We start from the raw sequence: 17,031 nt of genomic DNA, 5'->3' as shown, positions 1-17,031 counted from the left end.
CATTTTGAGCCGTGATCTATGACCATGGCAGAACCAAGCCACCCCGCCAGACAGACTACTTAGTGCTGGCTTGCTGAGATCATGACTGGTGTCAACACAACGTTGACCTGTCCCCCCTCTCCTTGTCATTGCAGATGTTGGAAGAGGATGGGCGGCATGGGGTGACTGGCTGGGTGTCCAGCTGGCTAGGAGGCAGAGCGGTGCAAAGTGTCCCTAACACTCCCCAGAGACCCACCGCCGGCCAAGGCTTTAACAACGTGAGTATACCTGCATAGTATACCTGCATAGTACACACTACAAAGGGAACAAAAACATTCTATTTGTGCCCTACTCTGATCTTTGCTGTTGTTTTTTTTCCTGTGTTGCAGTCGTTTTCAGAGATGTTTGTGAAATTCCTGGAAGTAGAGTCCACCCCAGCTCTCCCCGCACCCAGACTCCCCGTCTACGACATCAAGCCCCTGAGCGCCCCGCCCTCTGGAAGGACCCCCAGTGGCGCCCCCACAGCAGTGGCAGGTAACGACCCCCCCTGGGAGTAACAGTTGCCTACTGTATATGTTTTTGTAACGTTGTAAGTAAATCAGTCACATGATTATCCTTATTCTTATTGCTCTCAATCTCTCTGCTCTGCCACATGACCTCAAACTTAACCTCTGTGTTCCCAGGTGGGGGGGCAGCCGGCAAGAGGGCAGGGGAGACCAACCCCTTCCTGGCGCCTCGCTCTGCAGCGGTTCCCCTCCTAAACACGGGCGGTGCCAACGCTAGCAGTGCCGGAGGCCACCTGCTGATGAAGCCCATCTCAGCCAACCTGCCCACCTTCACCCCTGTGCCCGTTTCTGCGGAGGCCAGCGGCCTCAAAGACTTACTGAAGCAGTGAGAGGAGACTTACTAAAGCAGTGAGAGGAGCCACAGCGTGTCACTAGACCAGTGGTTCTCAACCCTCTCCTCGGGGCGCCCCAGCCGCACCACATATTTGATCTGTTCCACCACCAGCTCACCTGATTCAACTAATCAAGTACAACTATTACAAGTACAATTATGGTTTGTACTTGATTAGTTGAATCAGGTGAGCTGGTGGTGGAACAGATCAAATATGTGGAACGGCTGGTGGTCCCCGAGGAGAGGGTTGAGAACCACTGCACTAGACTGTCTTTATCCAGTTAAGAGGAACTCGACACTACATGGATTGAGCTGATGGAGCAGTTAGAACACCTATTATTGTTTTTGCTACTTCCGACTACTCCCTTTCTGTTTCCATACGAGTTATTATGAATTTGAATAATCTTCCTTATTAAAGAAAGTTGGAATTCATAGGCGATTACTGGTTTATGACTTGAGGGTCCCCTTTGCTCAAATTTCTAAGTGTTCAAGCCACAATATTGTTACATTATATGCATTGAAGAAAGTGGACAATGTTCCTTAATTGCTGTTTGCAGCAGTGAAATATAATCATCACCTTCGTATGTTTGGGAGGGCATGTGTAAACTGCATTTAGGTTGGAATTACAATTGGGGGGATTCAGGATTTTCTTTTCTTTTGTATTTTATTCCCTTGTTTTAGCCATGATAGTATAAGCAGTCTGATGCAAAGTTTGTCTGATGCTTTCTGGCACCAGCGATGCTGAGAGATTTATATGACTCTCTGCATCTGTTAAAACCATACACTTTCTTTCTGCAAGATCCTGTCTTTTCCAGACAGTCAGATATGCGACATAGCCTTGTGGTTATAGCTGTAATTGCGGGCTGTGGTTTGATCAGAGAGTTTGACTATAAGACTGCTGTTATGTATAAACATACAGTACGATTATGTAGTTATATATATATATATATACATATATATATATATATGTAAATGGGTGATATTTTTCATATTTATAGGCACTTAGGAGGTTCGAAAAGTACTGTCCAAGTGCCTACATTTTTGCTATTCAGATGGGTATGTGATTTGGTTTGTAAATTATGAATATAAATATATATTTACAAGTTGTAAAAACTGCACATAAAAAAAAAAAAGTTTACATGATGAAGTAACAGTATCTGCTCTTCATTTTTGTATGAGTATCCACAACCAACTGTTGCAGAATGAATGTTACACATGTTAAATCTCCTGGTAAATTTAATAAAATATACAAATTGTATATCCTTACTCTCTTGAAAACGCAAAAAAATTTGTTTAAACACCTTAAAACTGGAGGAAGCATAATTCTAATCAGTACCAGTCACTTTATATATTTGCTTCTCTGACTAAATAAAGGTACAATTATCCCTGCACAATTATGCATATTTGTCTTCTCCTTTTGAATGAATTCCTGTGGTATACTTTAGAATTCACCATTCATCACCTTGAGCTACAAATCATAGGTACAGTGTACTAGTGGTTTGGTCAAAGGAGGACATATCTATCAATCTCTATCCCAGTGTTTCTCAACCCTCTCCTCGGGGCGCCCCAGCCGCACCACATATTTGATCTGTTCCACCACCAGCACACCTGATTCAACTAATCAAGTATAAACCATAATTGCTTTGCACTTGATTAGTTGAATCAGGTGAGCTGGTGGTGGAACAGATCAAATATGTGGAGCGGCTGGGGCGCCCCCGAGGAGAGGGTTGAAAACCACTGCTCTATCCTATGCATATCTTGACGTTTATTATGTGTGTCAAAATACTCTTTTTTGAACATATTTCATTGGAAGGATTTATTTCCGAATGCCCACACAGAGGCATAACAGGATGTGGTACTTGAATGACCGGCTATTTGTAGTGTTGTGATTGGCCAGGGACGCCCTGCCAGGCCACACTGGAGAGAGATCTTGAATTGTGATTATTTGATTTAACAGATGCCAATGCTGAACCAACTGAATCTGTTTAGTAACATTAGAGCACCTCTGTATGGAGACTGAATATGGACAGATGAAGTACATTGTGATGCAATTGTGGGGTGGAGGTTTTTGTCCATAGAACTTGAAGATAAAAAATATATTGCAGAAGTCATTTTGCCTTACTTATTTTTTACAGTAGATGCTCTGTAGTTGCCATGGAGTGCTTCTTCTTCTGTGGCGCAGGAGGTAGAGCCGCCGTCTAATGATCGGAATGTCGGCAGATCGGCGGTGTGTGAATGTGTGTGAATGGGTGAATGAGAGGCCGTTGTAAAGCGCTTTGGATAAAGGCGCTATATAAGTGCAGTCCATTCTTGATATTTACATGAAAATATTATCAACATTTAACTACTACAAACATCTAAAATAGTGACATTATACACTCACCGGTCAGCCAATCAAGTGGCAGCAACTCAATGCATTTAGATACACTACAGTGGACAAAAGTATTGTGGACACAATTATCGTCTGGGGCTGTTTTCATGGTTTGGGCTAGGCCCCTTAGTTCCTGTGAAGGGAAATCTTAATGCTACAGCATACAATGCGATTCTAGAGAATTCAAATTTTGTGGCAACAGTTTGGGGAAGGCCCTTTCCAGTTTCAGCATGACAATGCCCCCAAACACAAAGCGAGGTCCATAATGATATGGTTTGCCGAGTTTGGTCTGGGCGAACTTGACTGGCCTGCACACAGAGCTCTGACCTCAACCGCATCCAACACCTTTGGGATGAATTGGAACACTGAACATCAGTGCCTGACCTCATTAATACTCTTGTGGCTGAATGGGAGCAAATCCCAGCAACCGTATTCTAAAATCTAGTAGAAAGTCTTCCCAGACCAGTGGAAGCTGTTATAGCAGCAAAGGTGGGACCAACTCCATATTAATGCCCATGGTTTTGGAATGAGAAGTTCAACAAGCACATATGGGTGTGATGTTCGGGTGTCCCAATACTTTTGTCCATATAGTGTATGTTGGCATGGTCAAGACGATCTGCTGAAGTTCAAACCAACCCATCAGAAATGGGGAAGAAATGTGATTTACGTTACTTATTTGTTGCCAGACGGGCTCGTTTAAGTATTTCAGTGCTGATCGGCTGGGATTTTCCTGCACAACCATCTCGACGGTTTACAGAGAATGGTCCGAAAAAGAGAAAACATCCAGTGAGTGGCAGTTCTCTGGACGAAAATGCTGTATTGACGGCCACGATCAGAGGAGAATACCAGACTGGTTCGAGCTGATAGAATGGCAACAGTAACTCAAATAACCACTTGTTACAACCAAGGTATGCAGAAGAGCATCTCTGAACGCACAACACATGGAACCTTGAAGCAGATGGTCTCCAGCAGCAGAAGACCACACCGGGTGCCTCTCCTGTCAGCTAAGAACAGGAAACTGAGGCTACAATTTGCACGGGCCCGCCAAAATTGGACAATAGAAGATTAGAAAAATGTTGCCTGATCTGATGAGTCTTGATTTCACATGAAAGCATGGATCCATCCTGCCTTGTATCAACAGTTCTGGCTGCTGCTGGTGTAACGGTGTGGGGAATATTTTCTTGGCACACTTTGGGCCCCTTTGTACCAATTGAGCATCGTTTAAACGCCACAGCCTCCCTGAGTATTGTTGATGACCATGTCCATCCCTTTATGACCACAGTGTACCCATCTTTTAATGGCTACTTCCAGCAGGATAACGCACCATGTCACAAAGTCTCACATCATCTCAAACTTGGTTTCTTGAACATGACAGAGTTCACTGTACTCAAATGGCCTCCCCAGTCACCGGATCGGCTGTGGCGCAGGAGGGAGAGCCGGCGTCTTATGATCGCAAGGTTGGCAGATCGGCGGTTCGAGCCCCGGCTGGCCACATGTTGAAGTGTCCTTGGACAAGATACTGAACCCCTAATTGCTCCCAATGAGCGGGCCGACGCCTTGCATGGTAGCTTGTTGCCATTGGTGTGTGAATGGGTGAATGAGAGGCCGTTGTAAAGCGCTTTGGAATAAGGCGCTATATAAGTCAGTCCATTTACCATTTATCTCAATCAAGAGCACCTTTGAGTTGAGGTGGAACAGGAGATTCGCATCATGGATGTGCAGTCGACAACGTGATGCTATAATGTCGATATGGACTCAAATCTGAGGAATGTTTCCAGCACCTTGTTTAAAAGTATGCATTGGATAGTGACGGAAAAAAGGATCACATACTGCAGTGCTGACTAACAATGAATGACTGCTGTGTTGATAGGTATTACACACACACCTGTGTCTGAACCTCCAATATACCAAGCAGGCCTCAGTGATGATAGGCCAGGCGAGCCATAACATGTCAAGGGCAAGGCCAAGACCAGATGGAAAGATAAAATCTAGACATATATGTAAGTAGGCAATTACTTAGTCTACAGATACAACAGGAGTGCAACTTCTGGAGCAATCTCACGAGACTGACAAAACATAATCAGTACCATGCCCGTGCCTCTTCACGGCTCTTTAAACAACAATAAAATGTAAAGCATGCCCAGATGCGTCACGTTGTGACCCCCATTGTGGATTTCTGTAATGTTTTTCGATTCTTTAAATAACTGAGTAGTAAATATACTCTAGACTAGTTCAGTGGGACCTCGGATACTTGCAATGTCACTATGAACCCCCTCCAACTCTTTTATGCCAGCGCCCCTTGGTTGGAGGGGGCTGTCTCTCTATGATTAAATCCAGCTGTTGGAGTGCTCGGGGGGGCCGTTAATTTGCATTGCTAAACAATCCGTATAGTTGACATAGTGAGGGGGGAAAAAAGTAGAAGAGTTCGTTTTGAAAGACATTCCCCCGTACAGTTGTTCAATGTACCGAAGCTTCAGGTCGACCGACAGGACAGTAGTTAATTAAAACCTGGTGTCGGACTTCGGCGTAAAGGCGCGGAGAGGCGAGGTTGGAGAGAGTAGGCGACTACATGCATGCTCGTTGGCTTTTCGCATTCGCTCCAGTAGTAAGAAGATCAACACTTTCCTTACTTTAAAGAATTGACGGATCGCTCTTTTTGAGGGAGATCAATTGCAGAGGATCCCACCAAATATGTTTTTTGAAGTACATGGCTTGAGGGTTTGGACATACGCAAGGTTAGTGAATTGTTTCGGTCCTAGATTTGATTGTGAAAGTCATAGCCATAGATGCGCCTGGGTTTACGACAAGTTGTGTCTATAGTTGAACTATGTATGAATATTTTTAGCCATAGCCTTTGTCACCAATAGTGCTTTTTATTGCACGAAGGGCAGTTCTCAACCTTCTAAACTGCCTTTGTAGGTTTGGATCATTGAATGCTATGTTGGGAGAATACGATTTGAATTAGTCTATTCATGAGGAAATCTAAAGTACTGAAACAACTCCCATCTTTTCAGAATGTTGACAGCTCTGGTATTTACTTTATTTTGCATCCACTCCGGAAATGGTCAGGTAAGATATATTATGCTTTCAATTATTCTTGAGATTGACCTCATGCATGGGTTTCATTCATTCCTAGCCCAGTGAGTGGGTTTGGAATGAGTTGTGTTGTGTGGCAGTTTGCCATTACAGCTTATGGGGGGTAGACTATCCTATTGAACCATAATAAGGAATTAAACTAATGTGTTGCTCCAAGTATTTCTATTTTTATTTTTACATGAAAAGCAGCTCACTAAAAGCATCCACTCTTTATTTAGTTGATTTAGTTGATCTATTCTAGATAGTGTATTTGCCATCACTGGTTCCACAAAACAAGCCTCTTTCCCCTTAGACCTGCACAGAGGGCTTCGCCTATGACCGCAGAGCAAGACAGTGTGTCGGTAAGATACTAAGTCATTTCTTATCGTGTGGATCTGTGTGGATCTTCTGAAAGCTGAACACCAGCTTAACCGATCTCTTTATCTACTAGATGTGGATGAGTGCCGTACCGTGCCAGAGGCCTGTCGAGGCGACATGCAGTGTGTGAATCAGAACGGAGGTTACATGTGTATCCCGCGGGGCCTGTACAGCCAACCTTACCCCAGGTCTGGCTCGCAGTCCGCACCTGAGCCGTCCTACTCTGAGACGTCGCTGGGCTTCCCCGACACCTTCCCCCCGCCCCCGCCGGGCCCCGTGGCGCCCAGCTACCCCATCGTGAGCCGCACCGCCCCATGTGTCCTTGGCTACACGCTTGGAGAGGATGGTGTTTGTAACGGTGAGCAGCACTCTTCTTATTCATCATCAGAGATTCTCTTCAAGTCTCCTAAATGCTATGTATGACCTACTACATGCTGAAATGAGTCTGTTCAATAGACTATGAGTTTTGTGGTCATGTTAAATAGATTAAGGTTAGACTGCATAATCCTACATAATCATAGTGGATCAAACTGAAGCCGACTATTTTTTTCTTAAGAGGCAGAATCCATCCAGACTAATTAAGATGCCGGTCTATAATTCTCTCATCTCTGTGGTGATGCTAATGAGGCAGTGGGCTATAGGAGGATGACTGTTAAACCAGACTTGCAGAAACCTTTGAAGCAACAGTGGTCAATTTCAATGTCAATTATTTTCTTTCTGCTAGTTCAGTATCTAATTCGGTTGTGCACAGTAACACATTACATATTAAGTCTAGATTTCTTGACTGAGATTTTCCCTGACTGGCCGATTCACATCTGCTACAATTGCTTTTGTCCCAATGAATCTTAAGGTGAAAAAAAAGCATTATGACTGGCCGCTGGCCCAAGCAGAGATTACTTTTCTTGCGATGACTGATGCATAGATGACTCACTCACTTACTTAGACACATGTATTTGTTGTAAGTCACTTTGGATAAAGGTGTCGGCTAAATGCCAAAAATGTAAATGTAACGTTATCTGGTAGGGACTCACTCTCTGCTCATTGGCTGAGGCAGCTCATGTTTGAGGTCCACAAGCCAGACTTCTAAAGCAGCCAATAGCAGCACTCCTGCCAGCACTTCTCCCTGGGTTAGTCCAGTTCTGTTGGCCAGCTGTGTAGGATGTTTTCCTATAGACTGCAGGTAGATAACATTGCACTGTACTGTAGCTAATTCGTGATATATATAATTAGAATTATAAGGTTCTATCTCCATTTTTGTCAAAATGTAGTGTTTTACATAATCTGATCCATTAGGTGTTTATTAATGCCTGTGTGATGTTATTTTTTCAAATGTTGACATTTTTTAGTTAGTAATTCATAAAATACAAAGGTTCCATCTCACAAAACATAATGGAATGTAAAAGCTTTGACGCTCCATATCTCTGAACTACCCTAAACGGAGATAGAACCTTGTAATTCTTAGCTCACAAATTGTCATTGTAGTGATCTGTCATCACACATGATTTTGGAAGGAAAACAGACTCACACTGAGCAAAATCAACTCTTTGGTAGATTGCACAACAGATCCAATTTTGATGTTAGAGAGTCTGTGGAATTTACAAAAGAGTACTGGATGCCAAAGGTTTAACACAATAGCAAATGTAACATAACCATAACATTAATAGATGCCAGGTTGCTAAACATAAGTTTACATAAGTTTACTTATGTTCTGCTGCCCTGTTCTACATACATTTTGGACTTGCATCATCAGGTAGAAACTCTCAAACCCTTAGGGTGTAGTGTTTCTGTAATTCCATCTAAATCAAGTGTCACGAAAGTAATAAGCGGAACATGTGTGCGTAACCGTACTCCAAGGCATGCTTTCAGCTCTGACACAAATATGCCTCTCTTTATGGGAAGGAAAAGCTCTCGGAGATCTTACTCTAAACCTTGTTTGGGTAAACCGCAGATCCAAGAGCTGCTATTTTCAACCGTCTGCAATGCCCATCAGCCAATGATGAGGTCATCTGTTGCCAAATCTGTGCCTTGTTGGCAGAACAGACATTCCACAGAGCTGGGTTAATAGCTGTGAGTCGTCCAACCTCACAAGGTGTGTGTGTGTGTGTGTGTGTGTGTCTGTGTCTGTGTCTGTGTCTGTGTCTGTGTCTGTGTGTGTGTCTGTGTGTGTGTGTGTGTGTGTGTGTGTGTGTGTGTGCGTGTGTGTGTGTGTGGAGGGTGATGTAAGAGGTTGTTGAGTGACACAGTTATGGACCAGCGACTTCACAGACCATGACATCCTGCCCCCTGCAGCCTGGGACAGACAGACAGGGCTTTGTCTTGTGCTTAATGTCAATGTCACCAAGGCATCAGTTAGGCAGAATGAAACAGCCAATCAGCCCTCTGGTACGGCCTTTCATACTATAAGAAGCTCTTCTGTCAATAACAGTATTTGTTTGCTTATTGCTACCACATGCAGGGAGCTCCAATAGGACTAGGTTATTTCAGGGTTCCCGCACTGGTCTTAAAAAGCCTTTAAGTCTAAAATCCAGCAGTCTGATTTATAAGGCCTAAAAAGGTCTCACATTTCAGTTATTTGGTCTAAAAATTAGGTGCTAGGTCTTAAAAATGAGATGAAATCAGTCCGACCACATCTATTTACACGGAAATTAATCAAGCTGGAACCAAAGAAATCCAATTCGCTTCCTTTTTTGTCTGTATGGCAGTGAAATCCCTAATTTCATCACCTCGAGGATGACAAAAAAGCTATCATATGGTGTTGCGAATAGGTCTAAAATTATATTCAAAGATGTCTAAAAAAAGGTCTAAAAAGGTCTTAAATTTGACTTGTTGAAACTTGTAGGAACCCTGTTATTTGTTATTCTTCTACTCGTATCCAATACTGTGCTCATGTACTCGTAAAACCACTCCCATACATCGGATCCCGATAACGCGGGTATCGTTATGTACCAGGTATCATAGGTGTCCCGACATTTATGGCAACATAACGTAACCTCTTGTAGAATATACGCAGAGGAGGAATAATGTCAGCAGTTTGGAGATATCTTAGGATAAGAGATGATGACGACAAAAGTAGAGCAGACTGCAAACTATGCTCTGCTAGATTCTGTATATGTGACAGGGTCTGGTGAAAGACAAGTTGGGAATCAAAAATGAAAGTTTAAGTGTTGAAGAGCCCACTCAATATAACAAACAAAAGTTTTTAGATCACTAAATACTTATAATTTGTCAGCGAATTCAGCTTGTTTTTGATTCACTGTAGCGTCTGCCTACCTGGTTTGTACCTGGGTGAGTGTTAGTGATACATGGCTTGTAAACAAACTTACATTTTAGGACTGTTCAAAAGCAAGGATTGTGTGATCATCTAGTTATGTGTAGTTATGTGTTTTTAGCATGTTTATCATCTTATCAGAATGTTGTGATGTGCTAAACATGCAGTTAGATAAGCTAATATAAAGCTATTTAGCAGTTTTTCTTTGTAGGAAGCAGGCTAATTTACAAGTGGTCGTTGTGTGTAAATAGCAGCTTTCCATTGTAAAGACTATGGTCATTTGACCCCGGAGGCGGCTCTTATAGTAGGTAACAGACACGGCTGTTCTAGTGTTAAGTACTCTTATCGGTACTCAGTATCGGCTACTACACAAATGTAAGTACCGGTACTTGGTCAGAAAAAAAGTGTTAGTGCTGCATCCCTACCTGAGTGTGGTCTCACCTGGTTTCACTGGTTTTTGTTTTGTTTGTATTATTATGTTTTTAATAGACTGTATGTTTTTCGATTGTTTGTTTGTCTATTTTGCATATCGTTTCATTTTAATCTGACGGCACAAATGTGTATGTCTCTTGTCCTCCCTCAAGTTGATGGAGATTGTTTACCCCAGCCATGTGGCCTGTTCACCAAACAGCCTATATAAGGAGCTGGACTGAAACGCTCCCGGTGTGAGACACAGTTCAGCACGCCGGGGTCACGGCACACATGGGGTGCAGATGCTCTGCCTGCCGTACGGAGGGTTCTAGAAGGACTGTTAACTGCAAGCAGGTGCTGGGCTGTGTTGTTGTTGGCCACCTGCCCAGGGCTCCAGCCTCCAACCCTGTCCTTCCCCCACAGAGGTCCAGTTGGACCAACTTGGCACAAAGACCTAACACTCGCCATCAGACATTATCAGCTTATCATGGCTGGCCTGTTTAAACAAAAAAGCGTTGCTGGACTTCATACTTCAGACTTCCCACCAACTTCTCACCCCGTTTCTTGTATCTTGATGACCTCATGGTCTGAGAACCATAAACATTGACATTGTGATTTGTGATGTCCACATAAGGAAATATGCTGATTATGAGGTAGTGTGTGAGCTGAGCTAAAGAGAGTTAATCTCTCTTATCTTGTGTAATGGCGTAATTAAACTGTGTTTGTGTAAATGTACAGTACATGCAGTTGCTGGCATATTGAAACTAATTGAATGAATATTTTGTAAGACAGAAAACGGTCCCTCTCTCACGGTCCCGGTCCCGCAACACTATGAACATGCAGAACTAACCACATTTCTTCTTCCCCCATCTCACTCTTTTTCTGTTCCAGACATTGATGAATGTGAGGCAAACTCCCACCAGTGCAACCCCACCCAGGCATGCATCAACACCGCAGGAGGCTACACCTGCACCTGTACTGAGGGGTACTGGCTCGTGAGTGGACAGTGCCAGGGTAAGAACTCCTTACGTACTTGGTAAATGGTAAATGGACTGACTTATATAGCCCCTTTATCCGAAGTGCTTTACAACGGCCTCTCATTCACCCATTCACACACACATTCACACACACATTCACACACCAATGGCGGCAAGCTACCATGCAAGGCGCCGGACGGCCCGCTCACTGGGAGCAATTTGGGGTTCAGTGTCTTGCCCAAGGACACTTCCACATGTGGCCAGCCCTGGGCTCGAACCGCCGATCTGCCAACCTTGCGATCATTAGACGGCGGCTCTACCTCCTGCGCCACAGCCGCCCCAACTCCTTTACGTACTTAAGTACTCCTTGCTCCTTAAGAACTTCTTCAAGAGAGAAATATGATGTCTGATTGAAAGGTGAGGATCAGGATTTAGTTTGACACACAATGAATCCTAATATTTCCAGAGTAATGCAGATCATATTGAAGGGGTTGTTTTGCTCGGTCAGTATGGGTCATGTCGAGCATTAATATACACTATGTACTATAGTTTCTGTGTAATTTCTTATTCTGTATGCGTTATTAAACCGTTTCCTCTCTCTGACCAGATATTGATGAGTGTCGCTATGGATACTGCCAGCAGCTGTGTGCCAACGTGCCAGGCTCGTACTCCTGCTCCTGTAACCCTGGCTTCTTCATCAACACAGACAGCAGGACCTGTCAAGGTACACACACACACACACACACACACACACACACACACACACACACACACTAACACTAACACGTACGCTAACACGTACACACCAAGAGACACAGACACAAACACACACACACACACACACACACACACTCACACACACAAACATGCTAACACGAACACACCAAGAGACACACACACACACACACACACACACACACACACACACACTCAGTCATGCACACACAAACTTGCATGACACAGCCCTTTGGATGGTCTGGCCATAGTGTGTTTCTAGTGTGTTTCTAGTGTGAGTATAGTGTGTTTCTAGTGTGATTCTAGTGTGATTCTAACAGCTCCCCCCCTCCCCTCCAACCCCCCCCCCCCCCCCCCCCCCCTCCCTAGACGTGGACGAGTGTGAGGACGACCCCTGCACCCACGGCTGCTTCAACACCTACGGCTCCTACCTGTGCAACTGTGACGAGGGATTTGAGCTGGCGGCCGACGGGACCTCGTGTATCGGTGATGAGAGCTAATTATGTTCTGTACCACAACAACCTAAGCAGTTCGTGACGTTAGAATTATAAGGTTCTATCTCAATTTTTGTCAAAATTGAGTTTTTTTTACATAATCTGATCCATTAGGTGTTTATTAATGCCTGTGTGGTGTTATTTTTTAAACGTTGACATTTTTTAGTTAGTAATTCATAAAATACAAAGGTTCCGTCTCACAAAACATAATGGAATGTTAAAACTTTGGCGCTCAATATCTCTGAACTGTCCTAAACGGAGATGGAACCTTATAATTCTAAGCTCAGGAGTTAGTTGAGCAAGGCAGAAGGGACGTGTGCCCATGGAGGTAGAACACTGGAGGTAGAACACTGGAGGTAGAACACTGGAGGTAGAACACTGGAGGTAGAACACTGGAGGTAGAACACTGGAGGTAGAACACTGTTCAGTCCTCTATGGGTGTGGTGTCCCTACCTACTTTCACCTGGGTGCTTTATGGGGATTGGAAATGAACTCCTTGACTTGTTATAATGTTTTGGTGAGTCGATACTAGTGTGGTAAAAAGGCATGTACAATTCAGAGACTGCTGCTAAACATGTATTTCTTTTGTTGTTTCAACAGTGAGTGATTACTTATGAATGAATGATCTTTATTGTCATTGTAACAGGTACAACGCTAGGTGCTAACAAACAAACACAGTCCTAAGATAATAAAAAAAACAAGAATGAGACATAAATAGGGGGGGATATAAATAAAAATATGGGGATAAGTGATCGGTAGACATCTGAGAATGTTGTTTGTGTCTGAGAATTGTTTGTGATGAGTGTTAATACTCTGTGTGTTGCTTGTAGACCTGGACGAGTGTGGCTTCTCTGAGTTCTTGTGTCAGCACACATGTGTGAACACCCCTGGATCTTTCAACTGTCATTGCCCCCCGGGGTACTACATATTTGAGGATGGCAGGAGTTGTGAAGGTAATGGGGACTATGATGATGACCCTGACTGACTTTGTGACCAACTTAACCATAACCTTTTCTTTTAGACATTTTGACAGTTGTCAAAATTGATGACTTTGGGGCATTTTTTTTTTTACATTGTTATTGTTACATGGGATTTGTACTATTTTGTACAAAAACAATTGCTCATTTCGCAATGTCTATACCCCTAGTGGATGTTATTTGCTATGATTAATGCTGTGATGTTATTTTGTTGTTGTTGTTGTTTATGTTGTTGATGTTGATGATGATGATATCTAAACTGACTTTAATTGTTGTGTGTTTGATTTTGAAGATATCAATGAATGTGAGTCTGGTAACAACACCTGTACAACAGCACAAGTATGTTTCAATTTCCAGGGAGGTTACACATGCCTGGATCCCTTGAAATGTGACCCACCTTACGTAGAACTCAGTGACAAGTGAGTATCTCATTGCTAGGTGATAATGTTAGCAATAGCTAGCTATGTACTGTAAACTTATCTTTGAAAAGTCTATCTGACCCAGTGACTAACACTGACAGATATTGACAGCTGACAGGGTGGTGGTACTCATGCCGTCTTCAATTTTTTCTCGATTTCAATGTATGACGCATCATTTGAAAGCTTACAATCTGTAGTTTAAGCTTATGTAAAAAACAGAAAAATGCCTACTTGTTGCTCATTTCACTAGAGCATGTCACATATTTCGACATCTCTCTCATTATAACTTAATTGCTACCCAAAAAATAATGTGCAGAATGGAAATGTTTGCTTTTTAGGTGTCTATACTATTATTATAGTATTTACACTGTCGTATTATTCTAAAAATATCTCTCTTCCTCTCCTTCCTCACCCCATCCCTCCCCCTCCCCCTTAGTCAGTGTATGTGTTCCGCTGAGAACCCTGCCTGCAAAGAAAAGCCCTTCACCATCCTGTACAGGCATATGGACCTGTCCTCCGGCCGCAGCGTGCCTGTAGACATCTTCCAGATGCAGGCCACCACGCGCTACCTGGGGGCCTTTTACATCTTCCAGATTAAGACAGGGAACGAAGGCCGGGAGTTCTACATGAGGGTGAGTGAGGCTAAAGGGTTCTACATGAGGGTGAGTGAGTGAGAGTTCTACATGAGGGGGAGTGAGAGTTCTACATGAGGGTAAGTGAGGCCCAAGAGTTCTACATGAGGGTGAGTGAGAGTTCTACATGAGGGTGAGTGAGTGAGAGTTCTACATGAGGGTGAGTGAGTGAGAGTTCTACATGAGGGTGAGTGAGTGAGAGTTCTACATGAGGGTGAGTGAGTGAGAGTTCTACATGAGGGTGAGTGAGTGAGAGTTCTACATGAGGGTAAGTGAGGCCCAAGGGTTCTACATGAGGGTGAGTGAGAGTTCTACATGAGGGTGAGTGAGAGTTCCACATGAGGGTGAGTGAGAGTTCTACATGAGGGTGAGTGAGAGTTCTACATGAGGGTGAGTGAGGCTCAAGGCCCCAGGGCTGGAGTAGAGGATGCTCCCAGGCCTTCAGTATTGACTGGAGCTGTTAAAATGATGATCTCTCAGTGAGATAAGGACTAGGGGCACTCTGCTGTCACTCAGCATGTGCACTATGTAAGGAGGAGTGGCCAGCAGGTGGAGCAATACGTGTGCAAAGTGTTTCAAGATGGGGCGGAGCCCCGTAGAGATGGGGTGGTGCTCCGTAGAGATGGGGTGGAGCTCCGTAGAGATGAGGTGGAGACCCGTAGACGTAGAGCCAGTGACTGGAGGAGATTCTGATTGCCATATCTTTAATGATAGGGCATTCCCTGAGTTGTTTGTTTTTGGTGTGAAAAAGTAATAATGAAAATATTTATGAAATGCAATGAGTACATTACAGCTATTGGCCAGCTGCAATTAGTCCAAAATGCAGCAGCGAGAGTTTTAACCAAAACAAGCAAACAAGCTCATATAACTCTGGAAACTCTACACTGGCTTCCTGTTAAGTTCAGAATAGATTTCAAGATCCTTCTGCTTGTTTATAAAGCTCTCACTGGCATAGCACCAGAATATTTGAAAGACCTTTTGCTAGCATATCAGCCCAATAGAGCTCTCAGGTCTTCTGACGCTGGTTTTCTCTGTGTACCACATGTACAAAAGAAGAGATTTGGTGAGGCTGCATTCTCATTTTATGCACCCAGATTGTGGAATGCACTGCCAGTTTACATTAGGGATGCAACCTCAGCAAAACTAAAAACCCATCTTTTTAATATTGCCTTTAAATGACTAAATAATTAAATTATGATTATATAATGATTGGAGCACTTTGAGCTGCAACGTTTGCAGGAAAAGCGCTATACAAATAAAAGTTATTATTATTATTATTATTATATTATTAAGACTGAGCCCAGAGTACATCCTGTTTGCCCTGGACGCAATCTGTGTTTGGTCTTACATTGTCACTCCTACATGAAAGAAATGGTGAACAGCAGAAAGTATACAGTAGGAACGCAACTCATTTAGGTGTCCTCATGGAAATCACAACCAACAGCCCTTGTATAAGGAAGCAATTTACCATGAGAGGAAGGGGGTTGTGGACTCATTTACCACTGGTACAGGGTTGTGTTGGAAAACCCTGTACAGTGGTAAATGAGTCCACAACCCTCGCCCTAAAAAATAAATACACAGTTTTTTAACATTAAATTCATTTATTTACAATCATTAATCGTTTCAGAATACATACACGTATCCTTCCGCCACTGAATATAGTCCCATAAACAAGATCAACCATTGCATTGTGGAAATGCGGTCTGAACAGTGGATTGTTGGGTTATTTACCACTGCTGCTAGCCAATCAGAATCCAGTATCCAAACATGCTGTTGTAGAACTAGTGTTCTATCCTGCAGCATTAAGATAACTCTCCTTTCTCTTATTTTACAGCAAACCAGCAATGTCAGCGCCACTCTGGTTCTGAACCGACCCATCAAGGGGCCCAAAGAACTGGTCCTGGACCTGGAGATGGTCACAGTCAACAATCTCATCAACTTCCGCGGCAGCTCCATCATACGGCTCACGATATACGTCTCAGAGCATCCTTACTGAAGGCCTCCCTCCCTCCCTGAGCTCTGATAGTTCCTCCTCGTGGTTGAAGGATACCCAGCATCCTGTTCTCTAACCGTCGTCCACCAGGCAGTTCCACTTGACTCAGTTAACGTTGATGGTGTTCATCTCACCAATCATTATCGTCAAAACCAGACTTTCACCTCTAAAGGGAACCACCTTGCTCTCCATTTCATCTTCACCGTCCCCATCCCCCCATTTGACTCTTTTCATGGCTGTATTTTACGCCAGACGTCAACACAGAAGGATATTTATGTTGTAAAGACAAAAATAGTTTTTCTCTGCTCTTGAAAACATGTAATCCAGCGTTGTCAGTGTTATCTGTTAGTCCTGCATACACGTTCTCTGTCATTTACTCACCATCACCTTATTTTCTGTGAACCATTATCCTTTAAATAAGCTGT

The 17,031-nt window shown here is 43.4% G+C and overlaps 2 protein-coding genes across 3 annotated transcripts in view; both read left to right on the top strand.

The window, feature by feature from the left end:
- The window catches only part of trip11 (thyroid hormone receptor interactor 11), a gene marked incomplete at its 5' end in the record, with an annotated part of 31,176 nt that extends 30,257 nt beyond the window's left edge, over window positions 1–919 (top strand). For both annotated transcript variants that reach the window (XM_080537375.1, XM_080537374.1), the window contains 3 exons: window positions 135–257; window positions 369–513; window positions 663–919. In XM_080537375.1, coding sequence (XP_080393501.1) covers window positions 135–257; window positions 369–513; window positions 663–874 — 480 coding nt within the window. In that variant the 3' untranslated portion in view covers window positions 875–919. The remainder of the gene's footprint in view (window positions 1–134; window positions 258–368; window positions 514–662) is intronic.
- A 4,952-nt stretch (window positions 920–5,871) lies between these two features.
- On the top strand, window positions 5,872–16,609 carry fbln5 (fibulin 5; the record flags this gene model as incomplete). Its single annotated transcript, XM_080537442.1, has 11 exons — window positions 5,872–5,982; window positions 6,262–6,316; window positions 6,636–6,684; window positions 6,774–7,058; window positions 11,271–11,393; window positions 11,964–12,080; window positions 12,461–12,577; window positions 13,416–13,538; window positions 13,855–13,981; window positions 14,418–14,613; window positions 16,448–16,609. The coding sequence occupies exons 1-11, from the start codon at window positions 5,939–5,941 to the stop codon at window positions 16,607–16,609; spliced, it is 1,398 nt and encodes a 465-aa protein (XP_080393568.1). The 5' UTR covers window positions 5,872–5,938.
- Window positions 16,610–17,031: the final 422 nt, after the last annotated feature.

The sequence above is a fragment of the Nansenia antarctica genome, assembly GCF_963989245.1.
Source record: "Nansenia antarctica genome assembly, chromosome: 1".
NCBI classification, from domain to species: Eukaryota; Metazoa; Chordata; class Actinopteri; order Argentiniformes; family Microstomatidae; genus Nansenia; species Nansenia antarctica.
The sequence above is the reverse complement of the archived record's forward strand: the minus strand, read 5'-3'. Positions and strand labels throughout refer to the sequence as shown.